Genomic DNA, 18,168 nt, shown 5'->3' on the forward strand with positions numbered 1-18,168 from the left:
TATGGGCTGAACAAACGACGAGGAAGACAACGCAGATGAACGCTGTCAACACATGAATAACCAAAGATGAAGAAGACTGCAAGACCGTATCAGGGAATGAGAATAAGAAAAAAGAAGAGGAGGACAACACGAGGAGAGTGAACGTCACACACGCTCGAGGCGCTCGAAAAAGGCGGTTGGGCATCGGCACCCGGCTCAACACCAGCGGTCCCGGCAGTCTAGGAAGATTCCGACGGGCGCCAACAGGCCGGTGGGGACTTTGAACCTGCACACCGTGGACCGCCGCCGTTAGCCAAGCTGCAGCCAGCAACCCTACGCCTGGGCCGACCCAGCCTGCCAGGCTCCTGAACCAAAACGTTACGACAACGAGGCGTCTTCTCGGCAATAACATCGTGTGGGCCGTAAGCGAAGTCGGCGGACTGAACTTTGTACATATTTTGATGACTCTTGTAACTTGTGTTTTCCTACTCTATCTGACTTTTATTTTTAATTCCTTACTCTGTAAATAACATCTTTCTTCTTACAACCACCGCTCCGGAATTCTGAGTTCCTTCCTTATCCATTCCCATCACAATCTGGCGTCCGCGACAGGACCTCTCTTCCTAACATCTTATAGAGAGCAGAATTCCAGGACGGTGCTGTAAGAGAAATGAGTATGGATCCGGAAAAGATAGTAGCTCTGGGTAAAGAACTGGGATATACTGGGGGAGAGCTTCGCGACTGGGTTGAGCAAGAACGCAACCGGCAACGCGAAGAACGCCACCTGTTACGAGACGAAGCACGGGAGTCAGCTAAAGAGGCACAGGACGCGGCTGATCGCGAGATCCGTAGATTACAACAGGAGCGGGAAGTGTTAGAACTGCGACTCCGACTGCGAGACAGTACCAGTTCAGATCGCAATGAAAACGAGATGGGTACCGGTGGGGCAGAAAATCAGGAAGCGCAAGCCAATTGTCGCAGCCCTCATAAACTCATTCCACCATTCAATGATAAACGAGACGACTTGGATGCTTTCCTCCAGCGTTTTGAAAGAGTCGCAAGCAGCCAAAACTGGCCTCCTGCCAAATGGGCATTGTCATTAAGCTTGTGCCTCACCGGCGAGGCCCTGACTGTAGTTGGCAGGATGACTCCTGAGGAGTCCTTAGACTACGCAAAAGTCAAGCTAAGCCTGCTACAGCGGTTTCGCTATACGACCGAAGGGTACCGCGAGAAATTCAGGGATGGCAAACCCGAAGATGCGGAGACAGGGAGACAGTTCGCGGCTCGACTATTGGGATACTTTGACCGTTGGATCGAGACAGGAGAAACCCCTAAGACGTATGAAGGGTTAAGGGACCTGATAGTCTCAGAGCAGTTCCTGAAGAGATGCAACACAAAGCTATCTATATTCCTAAAAGAAAGAAACTGCAGGTCCCTGGAGAATCTGGCGACAACCGCAGACCACTTTCTTGAAGCACAGGGACAGACTAGCCTCTTTAAATTGAGAGATGATTCGGACCACAAGAGTGGAGGCTGTGGGAAAGAAGGCAATAAAACACAGCATTCTATAAGGGTAGCCAGTCGATGCTACCTCTGCAACAAACCTGGTCATAGAGCAGCCGATTGCTGGACGAGTTCCAAGGCTCCGCGTCCTTCTGCGTGTTGGAGGTGTGGAAAGGCTGGGCACAAAGCAGAAGCTTGTAACTGGAAGTCAGACCGAGAAAAAGACAAGGCTTCCCAGGCTTCCTGTGTGTTAACGACCGCTGACGAAACCGAATCAGAAAAGGCTTATGTCTTGTTAAAAAACGGGGACAAAATCCCAGTAGTAAATATGGCAGTTGGAAAACCTCCACGTTTCTTAGTAGACGATATGCCAGTGGTGAGAGGAGAAGTGGGAGGTCGAACGGTAACGGCCCTCAGAGACAGCGGCTGCAACACAGTTGTTGTAAAAAGAAGCCTGGTTCCAGATAACAAGCTAACTGGCTTTTCCAGTCCAGTTTTTCTTCTGGACAGGACGATTAAATATTTACCAGAGGCGGAGATTGAAGTAAAAACACCATACTTCACAGGCAGCTTGGTGGCGAAGTGTATGGATAACCCGTTATATGACTTGGTACTCGGAAATATTAAAGGAGTGAGGAGGATCGATGATCCCGATGAAGAATGGGATTGTGACAGAGGACAAATAGTGTCTAAAGCGAGAGAAGCGGAAATCGAAACTGATCAGACGGCAGTAGGAGGAGAAACTGCTAAAGAACTCGCGATGAGCGAGAAACGTGAAGAGAAAGACTGTAAGGTCTTGGAGAAAGTAAGTGATTGCGCAGGGGCGCTAGGAAAGGCGCCAGGCAAGAAAAACATTTCCGAGTTACCAGTCATGTCGGTGGAGCCAACAGAAGTTGATAAAAGAAAGCTGAGAATGGCTCAGGAGAACGACGAAACGCTAAATAAGTGCTTTGCTTCCATCGGGAGAAAGTTCGGTTCAGAAAAGGCACACGAATCGGAATTCGTGTTACATGACGGAATCCTCTACAGGAGATATCGAACACCGTCCCGTAAGGAATGGGAACAGTTAGTAGTACCAAGAGACTTTCGAATGATCGTGCTCAAATTGGCACATGAAGGAATTATGGCCGGCCATCAGGGAACAAAGAAAACCACTGATCGTGTACAAGAAGAATTCTACTGGCCGGGAGTAACGGCAGAAATAAAACGATTTGTAAAATCGTGTGACATTTGCCAGAGGACTGTTCCCAAGCACTTGGTGGCCAGGGCGCCCCTTGGAACCATGGAAATCATAGGGACACCCTTCCAACGAGTCGGCATAGACATCATCGGACCAATCAAGCCGAGTTCAGAAAATGGCAACAGATATATATTGACGATGATTGATTTTGCCACCAGATATCCAGATGCTGTCGCCTTGAAGAGCATGGAGACAACAGAGGTTGCAGAGGGCCTTCTTCAAAAGTTTTCACGAGTAGGCCTACCCCAAGAAGTCCTAAGTGATCGGGGGTCCTGCTCCACGTCAGGCTTGATGAAGGAGATCAGTCGCCTGTTATCGCTGAGACAGTTGACTACCACGCCCTACCATCCTATGGGTAATGGACTTGTCGAGCGGCTGAATGGGACATTAAAACAAATGATTCGGAGGATGTGCCAAGAAAAGCCACGATGCTGGGATCGGTACCTGACCCTGTTGCTTTTCGCATATCGGGAAGTCCCACACAGTAGTTTGGGGTTCTCCCCGTTTGATCTGCTTTACGGGAGATATATTCGGGGTCCCATGGCAGTTTTAAAAGAACTGTGGACTAACGAGAACATCGACCCTGAGACGAAAACAACCTACGGGTACATGGTCGATCTTTGGAAGAGGCTGGAAGACACGTGCAAAGTTGCCCACGAAGAACTAAGAAAAGCCCAGAAGACGCAAAAGGGATATTACGACAAGAAGAGTCGTGTACGCGAACTGCAAGAGGGAGATCCAGTGCTGATCTTGTTACCAACTGACAAAAATAAACTGATTCTGCAATGGAAGGGACCATTCCGAGTGGTGGAGAGAAGGAATGAACTGGATTACGTAATAGACCTTGGAGGAAAGACGACATTATTCCACGTCAATATGCTCAAAAAGTATGAGGAGAGAGAAGTTCTGGGCGCTCCTGAACAAGTCTTGGCTGGCCTCGCAGTAGAAGAGGAAGGTGAAGAACAGGAGGTCCCCCATGTCGGCCTTCGGCGTCAGCAAGACCACAATGATGTGCGGAAATCAGAAGAACTCTCAGAAGAACAGGTCACAGAGGTGGAAGAATTGCTAGAGTCGTTCCAAGAAGTATTCTCGGATCTTCCGGGTCGAACCAATCTCGTAAAATGCCAGCTGAAACTAACAACAGATGTGCCAGTTCAAGTTCGACAGTACCCCCTCGCCTTTGCGCTACAGGAAGCAGTAGAAAAAGAGATAGGTGACATGCTGAGTCTCGGCATAATTGAGAAATGCGACTCGCCCTACAACTCACCCGTGGTGGTAGTAAAGAAGAAGGACAAGACGACCCGATTATGCATCGATTTTCGACAACTAAATCAGGTGCTCGTACCTGATTGCGAACCGATACCCCGAGTCGACATGATGTTTGCTCAAGTCAGCACAAAGAAGTACTTTTCCAAATGTGATTTTGCGAAAGGTTACTGGCAAGTGCCAATGGCACACGGATCGGAGGACGCGACTGCGTTTTCAACGATGTCAGGGTTATATCGTTTCAAGTTCATGCCCTTCGGCATAAAAACAGCCCCAGCTGTATTCACTCGTTTAATGAGGGAAGTCCTGGATGGAGTACCAAACACACATCATTATTTTGATGATGTACTAATCGCAACTTCCAACTGGGAGGAACACGCGAAAACCCTGAGACAATTTTTAACGAGGGTAAAACAAGCTGGACTTACCATCAAGCCAAAGAAGACAGAGATCGGCTTCTCCCGGATAACATTTCTCGGACATCGAGTAGGACAAGGAACGTTTGAGCCGTTAACCGAGACTTTGGAGAAAATTCAAGGCGCTAAGAGACCGCAAACAAAGACGGAAGTCAGATCGTTCCTAGGATTAACGGGATATTACCGGGAATTTATTCCCCATTACGCTGAGACGTCGCTCCCTCTAACGGAACTGACAAAGAAAAAAGCACCCATCAAAGTCATCTGGGAAGACAAACACGCCAAAGCTTTTGAGGAGCTAAAGAAATCCCTCTCCAACAAACCGATTTTGAAGTCTCCGGATCTTTCGAGGGCTTTCATCCTGAGAACAGACGCTTCGGGAAGATGCTTGGGTGCTGTGCTAATGCAAGAGCACGATCGGATGATGCACCCTGTTGCGTATGCTAGCCGGCAGTTGTTGCCGCGAGAAGTTGCATATTCAGCAATCGAGCGAGAGTGTCTCGCCCTTCTATGGGCGGTGCAGAAATTTCACCTATTTCTGTTTGGAAAACACTTCACGGTTCAAAGCGACCATCAACCCTTACAATACATTCACTCTGCCAAACAACTCAACAGTCGCGTGCTGCGATGGAGTCTGCTGCTGGCTGAATACGATTTTCATGTCATGTACATTCGGGGCAGTCAGAACTTTGGGGCTGACTATTTGAGCCGACTATAATACGCTTCCGTAAAGGATGAGATTACTCAAATAGTTGTGAGTGCATCTATTTAGGTGAAACAATTGTTTTTTTTTCCTTTTCCAAAGTGTGTAACATTTTGGTCTTTACATTGTGTTGTTCGATCTTATTTAAACAATTGTCTTTAAAAGGGGGGTGAATGTGATGATATGGGCTAACAAACGACGAGGAAGACAACGCAGATGAACGCTGTCAACACATGAATAACCAAAGATGAAGAAGACTGCAAGACCGTATCAGGGAATGAGAATAAGAAAAAAGAAGAGGAGGACAACACGAGGAGAGTGAACGTCACACACGCTCGAGGCGCTCGAAAAAGGCGGTTGGGCATCGGCACCCGGCTCAACACCAGCGGTCCCGGCAGTCTAGGAAGATTCCGACGGGCGCCAAAAGGCCCGTGGGGACTTTGAACCTGCACACCGTGGACCGCCGCCGTTAGCCAAGCTGCAGCCAGCAACCCTACGCCTGGGCCGACCCAGCCTGCCAGGCTCCTGAACCAAAACGTTACGACGACGAGGCGTCTTCTCGGCAATAACATCGTGTGGGCCGTAAGCGAAGTCGGCGGACTGAACTTTGTACATATTTTGATGACTCTCGTAACTTGTGTTTTCCTACTCTATCTGACTTTTATTTTTAATTCCTTACTCTGTAAATAACATCTTTCTTCTTACAACCACCGCTCCGGAATTCTGAGTTCCTTCCTTATCCATTCCCATCACACCATCAGATTAATTCCCCCGCCAGGGCGAATGATCACTTTGGTTTCATCCTTCGGGAGTCGCGGCATACGGCTCGAATTGAGAATCTTCGTGAGGAGATTTCGTCTCAGTCCTTTTGAATCTCGCGCCGATTCCGGCTCCGATCTTGCTCCTTTCCGTGGCGCTCCAGGCACCTGCCAGCCAGCAGTTGCACCTGCTTCACCCGGTGAAAGGGCGTCCCCGTCGACCATCATGGCCGTCCTTCCGTCCACGTAGGTCGGGCCCGCCATAGCCCTCTTGGCGGCGGCGGTAAACCGTTAAGGGCCATACGCACATAAGCGTTTGAACGCGTTTGAGTGCGTTGCGGAGTCCTTGCGGCCAGGCGCGGTCGCTTGCAGAGCGACGCGCGCCTTCCCGCAACGCTCGGTAGCGCGACGCAAGCGAGTAGAGACTCGCTCAACTTTCCGAAGCGTTGCGGTGCGTTCGGGTGCGTTCGACCAATCAGAAGCCGAAAGAGGAGAGGGGGTGACGTGTTCGCTCGCCCCACCCGGCCGACTCGGCGAGACGTATCCGGTTCGCCGGTCGCAGTGCTTGCTTTTTCGTTTTCGGGAGCGGTGGGGACTGTATTCTCCAAGGCTGCGATGGTTCAAGCTTGACAAAACGTCGAGGAAGCCGGCGAGATTGTCCCAAGATCGAACACCGACGCTGTCGCCGTGCGCCGCCATGTTGCCTTGGATTTCGCTTACTATTGGTGAGCCACTAGCGACGATAGCGCGTTCTTATTGGCTCTTGACTGCGGTTGACTGCGTGTCAACGCAACTGTGCGTACAAGCTTGGCGGAAGCGGTCTTCGCAACGCAACGCGTCCGCTTGCCGCTACGGAACGCACCGCGCTCAAACGCGAATGTGCGTATGGGCCTTTAGGCCGAGCAGCCGAGGATTGCTAAGCCTAACCGCTCTGTCGAGACTTCAAAGTTTTGTAGAATGGCAGAAAAGTCCTCAGAGTGGCCACTCGTGTCGCTTCACTTGTTGCGTCCAGTAGCGATCACTTTCTTGGTTCCCGGCGTCACAATTCGCAGAAAACGGGCTCAGAAAACGGAGCGATGCGGAGCCACATCCACTCGCCTCGGCACCCTGGCGGCCTTTTTCGGGAGAGGGAGAATTGAGGTAAAAGTGAACAGAGGGCACTGTAGGAGATTGAGAAAATTAAAGAAGAGGGGAGGAGAGGTGATTACAGTTTGGTGGGTCACAAAAAATTCACCATTAAATTCTGCAGTGAAACTGAATTTTTCCGGTGACAAGGAGTAAAAGGGAGATATGGAAAAAAAAGGAGGGGTAGGAGGAGGGCGCCGTGGAAGAATGTGGAAAGGATAGGAAGAAGATGGGGAGGGGAGGAGCGGTAGAGAATCGGACGCAGTTGAAAAGGAGAGATGGCCAAGGCACTGTGGCAGGTTGGGCTAGTTGTAGCTTTGTAAAAGTGTAAAAAACAGCGCGAACACCGACACTGACAGAGAAGGTGTACACACGCGGAACGCTGACTTTGAGCTGAGGAAGGAACGGAGATGAGGATGACACCGCGGGAGGCGGGGATGGGAAGAGAGAGGGAGGGAAGACAGGGATGGGGTGGGGAGAGGAAATTGGTGTGTCACGCGACGTATGAAGCCTTTTTGTTTACCTTTGTTCCCAGTCACGCGTTGACAAATCCGGTATGCGAGATGAAAGCAAGGCATTCTAACCTGGAACTAGTAAAATAATATGGAAACGCCAAAACGAGAATGATAGACATTGGCGGTTAAACCGAGAGATCCCCTTAGTGGTGGGGCGACAGCAAACGATGTTTCTCACATACCAAAAGTTCCGCAATTCTAGGTGGTGACGTCCGAGTAGAAATGTTCCACATTTCCCCACTAAATTTATCGGGGAAAATAAATCTTGTAGATGTCACGTGGCGTCGTCATGACAACTTCCCCGCAAAACTTATGGGGGAATCCTACTTGGTCTTTAGTCCACGTCCATTTCCCCTCTAAAACTTTGCGGGCAAACCGAAATTAACATATAGGTCACGTAACGTCAATGCTTTAACTTGTTGTAGCGGTCACGTGACCTCATGAGAATTGGCGTCTATTTTCCCGCAAGATTTAGCGGAGAATGCATGAACGGACGAGCAGACGGACGAATGGACGGAGGACGGATGAACGGAGAGACAAACCTCTGCGGTCGAAGAGAGAGGGCTTTGTAAAAGAGCATTTCATGCCTAAAAAGGAGTGAAAGTGCGATCACGGCATTCACCACTTGAACGTTTCGCCAAGTCCGAAATCCAGCCATTTAATCACGGTGTCTACAATGAATCATTCACTGTAATGAGCAAGTCACTTACCTTGTACATAGAATCAATTCGAAAGTGCGTGCAGCTCGCTCCGAGGCTGTAATGTTGAGGATAATCTTTTCGATTCTGCTTCGTGGACCAAACAGTGGCCATTGAAAACGACACCATGAGTTGTCGCTGGGTGAACTGTTGTTTCCATTTCACATAGTCCAAAGCATCCACCTGCGGTAATATGATGAAATTAAAATAAACCTCTGTAAGGTTATGCTCGCCTCACTACGACGCCGCCATATGCCACTTTTTCCCGTCTCCTGTCCCATGGACTTCTTTATTTACTTATTATTCAAGGGTAAAATAGCAAATATTCTTTAGGCGGCGATTTACTTCTGAGGTGCGATTTATTTCTCTTTCCCAATGTGACGACGCCTGTTCCACGAAGCAAACTGACGCAGAGAAAAGGCCAGGTATATTTCAAAATTAAGGTTAATTCGCTTTTCGACGAGTTCACTGACTTGCCTTTTAAGAGTAAGAGTAAGTTTCCAAGCTCTCAATGTCTCGTAAAACAGTCACCATGGCGGTAGTAGGTGCTCACCACTCTTGCAGTGTTCACCTATTACTGCCCCCTACTGTACATTGCCACGCGCGTCGCCGAGTGAGTATGCGCGTGCGGGGGGAATGGTTACAGTGCTTGACTTTCGCGAAGAATTTATAGGCTCGATTCCAGTCAGCGGAATGTTGTTTTTTTTATTTTTTCAACTTGGCGTTCTTGTAAGTTCGAGAGCATTGTTGTGTGATCGAGTTCCGAGTCTTCTACGCTCCGAAAGTTCTGCGCCGAATGTTCCCGAAGCCCACGCGTGTACATAAGGTGCTCCGCGTGGCGAGCCGGAGTCAGTCTCGCCCCAGTGTTCAATCCTGCTGTTTCGCCGCCATCGACGCCTGCGACTCACGCGTCTTTATATTTTGTTTTGGGCGCAAGTTCGCCCCATTAAACGTTTAGTTTGCGTCAGTTTTCGTCGCCTCACCAATTGTCATTTGTGACAAAATAATATTTAGAAGTTGAGTTATATAGTGTTTGCCACTCTTGATAGTTTCATTATCGTTGGAAGGGACCTTAATCTTCCGAACATGGTTAGTGCCACTGCCTCCAGCATCAATCAATCGTTTTTACTTTTTATACATTTTAATTACTTCATTGTTTATCTTTTCTTACTTGGTCAGTATGTTCTATAAAAAAAAAAAACTATTTTCGGTCCTCACTGACCAATATCTCGTGTTTCTTTCCTTTATGAATTGTATCGAAGGTATAAGTGCACCGCGCCGTTGTGGGTGATCTCTTATAGAGCAGGACGAACAGGTTTCCAATACTTCGATATGAGGTTTTGCTATGTGGGCAAGGTAATCCAAAGAGGATTTTCTGTGAACTTTTGAGAATATTGCCTTCTTTATGAACTTCAGCGTAGAAAGAGGTCTTCACTAGCCATGAAAATTGTTCACAAAAAAAATTAAGAAACTGACCGAATCTCGCATACAATCCAAGATCTTCCAAAGAAATAAACGAGAAAAACCGTGGCTTTCACTTCCTGTGTAAAGACAAATTAATCTAAACTTTATGCAAATAAGAAACATTAATCAAAACACGTCTGAGGCTCCTACACAACGCTCAAAAACATTCCAGAGCACATAAGAAAGATGTAACGAAAGCAAATGATGTTCCATTAGTCTTTTCACGACAAACTGAAAAATATCGAAAATAATTTTGGAATATTGTCATTAATGACAATTAATGAGAAACCTATGGGCAGACAGAAACTAAGCGTTTAATATGGCGAGCTCGTAAAAACATATTGTGTAGTTACCGCCAGGAGCGCGCTACTTAGCTTATAGTGGCAGCGCGCGTGTCTGTCTTTTTTGTCGCTGCCTATGACACGTGCCCTTTGGAATAGCACAAGAGCTTCTGTTTCTTGTTCCTTGGTCCTTGGACTAAACGTTCTTTTCATGGTCCTCCGGTCTTTCATGTCTGCTGCCCAGTCAGAATACGACAACTCGGAAACGAGGAAGCTTCTCTGACATGCGCGGAAGCCGACATTGCAACGGGTGACCCGGTAGCAACGGCAGCAGTGCCGCAAGTCTTCGCTCGACTGGGCTTCGTCGAACCTGTCGACAAATCGGCCAGCAAGTGGCCGTCGTATGAGGAGCGACTGACATCGTTTCTCACGGTCAACAGAATCGGCGAGGACGACAAGGTACACGCACTTCTGAGTCTTATAGGCTGGAAAACCCAAAAGACTTAAGTGATTGACCCCGCCAGAGTTGCCAGCAAAAAAACGTTCGACCAACTTAAAGAAAAAAAGTTAGAAATACACCTAAGCATTTCCGATGAGCCGTGCATAGGAAAGCATGCAAGGCGCTCGTCCGCATTCTTCTTCGTCTGCAGCGTCCTTTTCGTCGCCGGTCTGCGCGCGTGCTCCCTTGGGCTCGCTGATAAATACGCAGCGTCATGGGGTAAGCGGTCATTGAAACTGGCGAGCACAGCGGCCAATGGGAGCCCAGTGGACGCGCGCCCGCCAATAGAACCGAAGGCGAAGTCCATCAGCTTTATTTACTTTGCTCCTTCGGGAGCAGGGAATCTACGTGCCGTTTTCGCGCTTCAAAATGATGACATCAGCTTCCCTATGGGACAGTTAATACTTTCGCATTAAAAATGATTTTGGGGGCCACCTGACACCGAAACCATCGGCAATCAGCGAGTGGGCAAAATTTCACAGAAGAATGGAACTCGAAAATGAATCTGTAGCAACGTTCGTTGCAGAATTACGTTAGTTGGCAGAAACCTGCGACTTCGAAGCATCCTCGGACCAGTCTCTGAGGGACCACTTTGTGTGCGGTTTACGAAGAGAGGACACTCAGCGAGTGTTGTCCCCAGAATCCAACAAGTTATCTTTTCAGAAAGCCATAGCGACAGCACTGGCCGTGGAGGCAGCGAAAATGAACGCAGCAGAAACACATGCATCGGAACCTTGCGTGCCGGAAGTATGCCAGCCGGATATGTGCGCGTATAGCGGATATCTGTTTCAAGTGTAACAAGAATATTCATATTCAACAAATGTGTCTTGCCGACAAAGAAAAGAAACAGAATCGGACGCCGCGTAAAATGGTGAAGAAATCGGTTCTTGTTCAAGCACCAGTTAGCGTGAAGGAAATGGCTACGTATGGTTTGGAACCAATTAAAATCAGGATACAAGTGCCTTAAGTTGGCTTGAAAATGGAATTCGACACAAGGGTAACAGTTTCTGTAATGTCATTGTAGCAGTTTCGTCAGCTATATACTTCAACCAAGGTTATGGCAATGCCACTTAAGCTACGCGCGTTTAAATGAGACAAGAGGAAACATCGTCCAGGCTGTTGATGTCTATTGATTGGGGGTTTATGGAACATCAGCATCTAAGGCTATAATGCGCCAAGAGTCTGAACTATTGCAGTGGAGGGTTAGAGAGAAGAAAGGGCTGTAGTCGCTGGCGATGTTATAAAACTATTGACATGCATTTGTATAAGTGTAAAAAGTATGATCATGAGTTTGGAGTGGAAAATAAAAATCACAGTCGGTGTATAAGGCCGATATCAGTGAGAAACTTAAATAAGCAATCATGTGAAATAAGTGGTTCATCGCCTAGAAGCAGAGCTAGGTGCAGTGGGAGATGTTCTCTATATAGTTGTGAGAAGTGTTTCTGACGGTATTGATCATATCTGTGACATTCAATTAGGATGTGTAAAACGCTTAAAGTTATGTTACAGTGTTCACATACTGAATCATCCTCCCCACTCAAAAGGTGCCCATATATGAGACTTGTATGACCTATTCGTAGCCGACTAGGACCACTTCGTAGAAGCGCTCCCGATGCCGGGCACTCTCCCATTCACTTATGAAAGGTTTTACTGCGTGTAATTTGTTGTACATTTCAGTATTCCGCTGAAGTTGCTACTTTGACCGAATGCGCCGTTTTAAAGGGGTACGGAAACGAAATTTTAGCGCCGATCTTTCTGCATAAATATGGGCTAGGGACAGTCACCACCTCGGAAATATCAATATCGCGCTGTAAAACACGGAAGAACTAATTTTAAAACTTATTAAACGATTTCAAATTCACATCTGGTGGAGGACGGGAAAGTTCTCGTGACATCACTTGTGGTAGGAGCGGCCCCGTTCTGCGGCAATACGGCGTGCCGGCAGAATTAGCCTAGGCCTGAACGCATTTGCAAAGCCTTGGCGGAGAAAGCCAAAGCGTAGTTGGCCACAGTGAGCTCGTTCTCGTTGCGTCACGACACGACCCGAGCATACTTCTGGCACGGCCGCCGGCCGGTATTAGTTGCTGCGAGTCGCGAGCCGACGTTAAAAAAATAGGTTTGAACTACCAGAGTGTCAGCAAGAGCCACGCAAATACCTGTTCACACTCGGAGCGGACACGCGCGTTTGATCGAAATGCTGGATTCGCTCTGTTAGACCGCGTTTCGGTACGCGTTTCTGGACCGACCTTTTACGATTGCAACCCGATACTGACATGACACTCGGCAAAGAAAGGTTGGACCGACATCGCGTAGCTCCCCCGAACTGCTATAGCTCGACAGTGACGTAGCGTCGTGTCAGAATACAAATGGCATACTAATAACAAAGTGTTCATAGCGTGTTGCGAAGGTAATCCGTATGGCGTTTATTTGAGCTCTATGTCACACAAAACGAGGAGATAGAATCAATGAGAGTCCCTTTTCGACGACAGCGTTCCTCACCGCTGTCTCGGAAAACAAGAAGATCGAGATGACAAGGGGAAAAGATTGACCCCTGAAATTTAGTTCAGGGATCAAACTATTCATCCGGGAAGGGTCCACAAGGGTCTCGCGGGCATATTCCATTCAACAGGCCAGCCGATCATGGGCAGACGGTCTTGGCCAAGGACCGCCGGAGCAACGGTGCGCCGAGTCGGTGTTGCTGCTAGGCCTACTATATTCTGCCGAGCTCGCTTGGTCGGTAGAATCGTGGCCGCTGTAGATCTTCTCGAGTGTTTGTGGATCCTGCGTTCTTGATCGTCATGGTCTGTTTCACGTACTCCTTCCTTTTTTCTTGCTGGTTGAAGTCGGGACGCACGGGAGGAGCACGTAGAAAAATAATTGGCCGTTGGACGTTGCTACCAAGTAACTGAGTGACGCTGTCGGCCATGTTGATTTGATCGTAAAAAGTGCGTAAGACAGCTTCGGAGCTGTCGTAGGATTCTGTCGTAACCTGCGCAAAAGTTACGAAAATTTCGTTTCGAGAATACGGGTTTTCTCTCAAATTTGTCGTACGCACTTTTTTCGTCGTGAGTTCACTTTGAGAATCCGGCCTCAGAGCTGGTTCTGTCAGTGGTGCCGTGGTTGCCGACTTGCCGTGATGCAGCGTGCGTGCAGCCCTTGCACATCTCAAACGGCCACGTTGTCACAGGTCGTTAATCGTCGACGCGCCACCAAGTCGCAACGCTCGTAACCACAACATCCACGCCGTAGCCTTTCCCGTCTGGCACAAGTGACGTCACGAATGCGCCCAATATCCCAAGGCGCATCGCGCTCTCCGATGGCTGATTTTTGAGCGCGCGCCCAATCGGGCCAATCAGGATATAAAATATAGCCATGCGTTCAAAATACAAACGCGCGATTATGATTTACGGATATCATTGATCATATCGAACCTATTTCTGACCATAATAGGTGTATTTCAAGTTTCGCTTCAGTATCCCAAGCAGCACAGAGTTGGCCAGTCATCGGCCAATGGCTGGCGATGGTCCTTGGCCAAGTGGCCAGACAGTGGCCAGAGACTGGCCGGTTGGCCATTGGCCAATGGCCACTGGCCATCAGCCATCGGCCAAGCATTGGCCAATGAATGGCCACTCTCTGGCCACTGGCCAAAAGACCTTCGCCAGACATTGGCCATTGCTTGGCCGAAATCCGTGCTGCTTGGGATCCCTCTAAAGACGCGTGATAGTCTTTATAAGGTATTTTACGCAAGTCTACTTTTTCTTGTTAGCAAAACGTTCTGCAGAATCTGCCGGTTGCCAACATGGCTAGGCACCAAGCATAAAGTTATGCGAATTTTGCTGTTTTCGGCTAGAATAATCTTAATAATAATAATAAACTTTATTCAGACTCAGTAGTCTTGGCTGGTGGGGCAAAAGGCGAATCTAACGCCGCCTGACAAGGCTCCACCAGCCGTGCACATCGTTCAGCAGCAGAGGGGAAAAAAACATATAAAAAATAAGAAAAAAAATTCAGCAGCATTTAGACAATGATAGGACAAAGTCTAAAATGTTAGCGCTAGGAGTAATATAAATACACATATCACTCGGGTACGATGCAAGTCAAAAAAGTAATAATACATTCACATGAACACACGTCATACCGTCTACGTCACAACCGTACAATCAACAATAGTAGAAAAAACACTAGCCAAAATTCAACAATAAGTAAGCTTTCGCACTCTTTTTAAAGCTATAAGACGATACAGCATCTTTAACTATTTCTTCAATTTTCAAATACTTATTTAAAAATTCAGGAACTTGATGTGCTAATCTTTGTAAACCGTAATTAGTTCGAGATTTCGGTGTCATATAATTTTGGTCCCTGAGATTATAACCCAAGTAGCACAACTCGCTGGTTTGGGAATGGGGCGGTACCGGTCTGCCGGCAAGATCCTACTGGCCCGACGCTGGAAACGCCCTGTGGGGCGACAACGGGCCAGTGAGATTGCCAGTCACTGGCCAGCGACTGGGACTGACTGGGACGCCCGGCACTGGGCGTCCCATTGAGTTCCCGGGATGCTGCCAGCACAAACCCCCAGCGTAGTACCAGTAATACGGTAAGATACCAGCAAGACCCCAGGCTAGCGGCCTCAAGCCATACAGTTCCCGGTCTTTTTTCCCAGCGAGTTCCCGGGCTGCTGCCAGCACAAATCCCCGGCATAGTACCAGCAGTACCGCAAGATACCAGCAAGACCCCAGGCTAGCGGGCTAGAACCATACAGTTCACGGTCTTGTTTTTCATGCTAACATTTGGTTTTGTGTGCAATTCACACCTGGATAGAAATGATGTAGTTCATAACAAGGGTTATTTTAACACGTAATGTGTGTAAACAATAAATGAAACATACAAAATTGTTACCGTCATTGTTTATTGTCAGTTGCAGTGAAGCTACAGTCGGCTGGTAATCATGCGCTTGTCGCCAGAGGAGTGCGCTGAATGAAAGAGGCTGCATGTCACGGGCCTAGGAAGTTTTCTTCACACTTCTCATGCAGCTTGTGATGCAAGTCGACCATGCACCCGAGAAGGCAAGTCCTTCATTACAGCACCTGTAAAGAGAATCGACACCACAGTAGAATGACAGGGTAAATCAATACCAGCTGGACGTGACAATCCAGAAATTCCAAACTGGGGTGAGGGGCATGAGACAAGCAGCCCATGTAAAAGGAAATTTTTTTTGTAGCTAATGCACTAATTGTCTTTATTTTATTTTCAATCTGGAAACTATATCAAAACAAGAATCCCTAAGGGACACACCTGTAACAACACACTGGATGACCAAGGGGCGAAAATGGTCCAGTTATCTCATAATCAAGGTCAGCTATTTGTATGAAAAAGGCCCACTTCAGAGAAAGGCTTGTGGAAATCATATATTTTAATTCAAAAGGGCATGTCGAAAGACGGGCGAGCTTGGCAGAGCAGTTGGCATGTTGTTTAACACTGACGTTTGTTACGATAGGTGTGCAGTTCCCGATATCCACATTCAGCATTTTTAGGTAAACATAGCGATTCATAGCATTACTGAGACAATGACAAATCATATCCTTGACATATACAGCTCACCGTTGTACACATACTAATGAGATTGGGTAGACACAGGTAAACATGTAATGCATTGCAGAGTATGACACCCCGGTTCCCACATAATGGCAGCTTGACGACTAAAAGTCATCTGCAGACTTCATAAAATAAAAAATAGCGACTTACACAAAAACTAGTATATATTATCAGCGTCCACCATCAAACTCACATTGAGTGTTTTCCATCGGCATGCCCTAGCCCTTTAAAATGCCCGCAAGCCTCACTTCCCATGAGATGAAACATTCCCTCGTTATCATCATTAAGATGTCTAAAGGTGCGAACAGTTCAGGAATATCAATTGAAAGATACCAAATCAGTAGTGAGGTAGTGTACAGTGGCTGGTAGATGCAGGTTAATATGTATGGGACATCTATTTTCTAAGTGATATTGTTTATCTGGTCAATTTTCTTCTCATACCCATCACATACTGGGACAAGGTTTTCAATACAGTGGAAAACAGGAAGGAGGAGTGAGTTCCAGATTTAGTTTTGCACAAGTTATGTGGCAACTGACTTCATCCTCTTAGAATTTATTAGAGTGGATCTGGGTGTAATGATGTCTAGCCCGACAATACTGCCAGGAGCACATGTCCCAAAACCTTCAGAAACGGGTAGAGGAAGTTTTAATCATAATTTCCGTATTGCGATGAGAGCTGCTCACACTGAGAATTGATGTGAGCAGTGTCGGCCATCCCTCTGTCTGAAATATCTATGCGTCAGCCACCCCCTATCAGAAAAAGTTTTAGCTGAGCGCTTTTTACGGCCGGCTCAGCTCAGCCACTGAGCGGGAAATTAACCAGGCATGCACGTAACGCTCAGTCAGCAGTGGCCATAGGGGTGCAGGAATTGTCTTCTCCATGGGCATCTGCGCTCCGGTTGGTCGTTGCTGACTGAGCGTTGTGTGCGTGCAGGTGCTTTCCTTTTGAGTGGAGCGGGTCTAACAATGCTCAGATAAAACTATCTAATGTCTATGTCACAGCCTCAACAGCCAAACGAGCAGTCTTCTTCCTCGCTTGCACAATAGACCAAAATTGCACTGCATACTGCTTTAGAGGCTTGTTGGCATGTTTCACACTCACTCTCTGCAGACAGCTAGGACTATCGGTAAGCGAGGGAAAAAAAAGTGTGAACACATATCATGCAAGCCAAAAGAAAACATCAATGGGACTACACGAGACTGCAGTAAAGTTGCCAATTGGGCGCGTTTTATACTGCACAGCCACTGGCTGAATCACATAAGTGTCACACTTGCCGAGCTTGAAGTACAGTCGTGATCTTTACGAGTGTGAACAAGCGATCGTCGACTGTTCAGTACTGGGAGCATCATGAACCAGCGGACTTGCTCTCCTTTTAAAATGCCTTGCGAACCAAGCATGGTAAGTCATCTGATAAGGAGAGAACGTCACCACGGACAGCACTGAGCAGTTGATAATCACCTGCTTACCTTTATACGGATCAAGTCTCTACTTGGCCAAAGTAGGCAGTATGTGTGCAGCAGAAACGGCTGTACTGAAATCTCAAAAGGATGAAAGATCAGAACAGGCTTGGTGAGGTTTCACGTTGCAAGTATGCCCATGCAAATTTCACTTTCTAAAACATAAACACGCATTTCAAATTGTCATCCAGGACAAGCTGCTATTACACAGCTGTATATATAAGGCAGCTTACCATCAACAACCTTCGCAGACTGCCATGGACCTGATCCTCGGCTTGGCTGATGATGCAGGAACGAATTGGCCTAGTCGATGCTAGCTTCCGTTCGGCAAGGGCTGCACTGAGTATAAAGATGAAAAAAGTGTTGTAGATTATGTGAAACAAACAAAAGCAATCCTAGCATCCACAATTCGCTAGAGGCACTGAAAACAAAAATAAGAGGTTGGGTCAATTACTTTAATGCAATATACTTCGGACACATACCATGACTGCAGGTAAGATATTTGCTGCCTTCAATCTAGATCTGCTTGAAAATTTACAAGCCAAATAACAAATATTTTATAAGCTGAAATATATTTTGCTGGAACTACAAAATCTGAAGACTATCTCTGCAAATATGGTGCTATCTAGTACATCAGAGATGAGTAGAATTGGATTACAGCGTCCCCTTAC

General features: G+C 47.4%; 2 protein-coding genes across 2 annotated transcripts in view; one reads left to right on the plus strand and one right to left on the minus strand.

The window, feature by feature from the left end:
• The first annotated feature begins 910 nt into the window (after positions 1-910).
• Positions 911-5,299, plus strand: LOC120849798. Its single transcript, XM_040222036.2, has 2 exons — positions 911-4,000; positions 5,273-5,299. Exons 1-2 carry the CDS (start codon positions 911-913, stop codon positions 5,297-5,299), a joined length of 3,117 nt encoding a protein of 1,038 aa, XP_040077970.2.
• Positions 5,300-8,086: 2,787 nt separating this feature from the next.
• The window catches only part of LOC120841191, a 153,685-nt gene continuing 143,603 nt past the window's right edge, over positions 8,087-18,168 (minus strand). The window contains exons 5-6 of the mRNA XM_042290426.1: positions 8,216-8,386; positions 8,087-8,092 (exon numbers count right to left, since the gene is read on the minus strand). Of these exons, the coding sequence (XP_042146360.1) occupies positions 8,087-8,092; positions 8,216-8,386 (177 nt within the window). The remainder of the gene's footprint in view (positions 8,093-8,215; positions 8,387-18,168) is intronic.

This window comes from Ixodes scapularis, unplaced genomic scaffold (assembly GCF_016920785.2).
Source record: "Ixodes scapularis isolate PalLabHiFi unplaced genomic scaffold, ASM1692078v2 PGA_scaffold1__304_contigs__length_218370807, whole genome shotgun sequence".
In the NCBI taxonomy this organism is placed as follows: Eukaryota; Metazoa; Arthropoda; class Arachnida; order Ixodida; family Ixodidae; genus Ixodes; species Ixodes scapularis.

Coding starts and splice junctions, on each gene's coding strand:
- LOC120849798 (XM_040222036.2), top strand. CDS start 911: ATGGGTACCGGTGGGGCAGAAAATCAGGAAGCGCAAGCCAATTGTCGC. Junction 4,001..5,272: donor ACAACTCACCCGTGGTGGTA/GTAAAGAAGAAG, acceptor TGTCTTTAAAAG/GGGGGTGAATGTGATGATAT.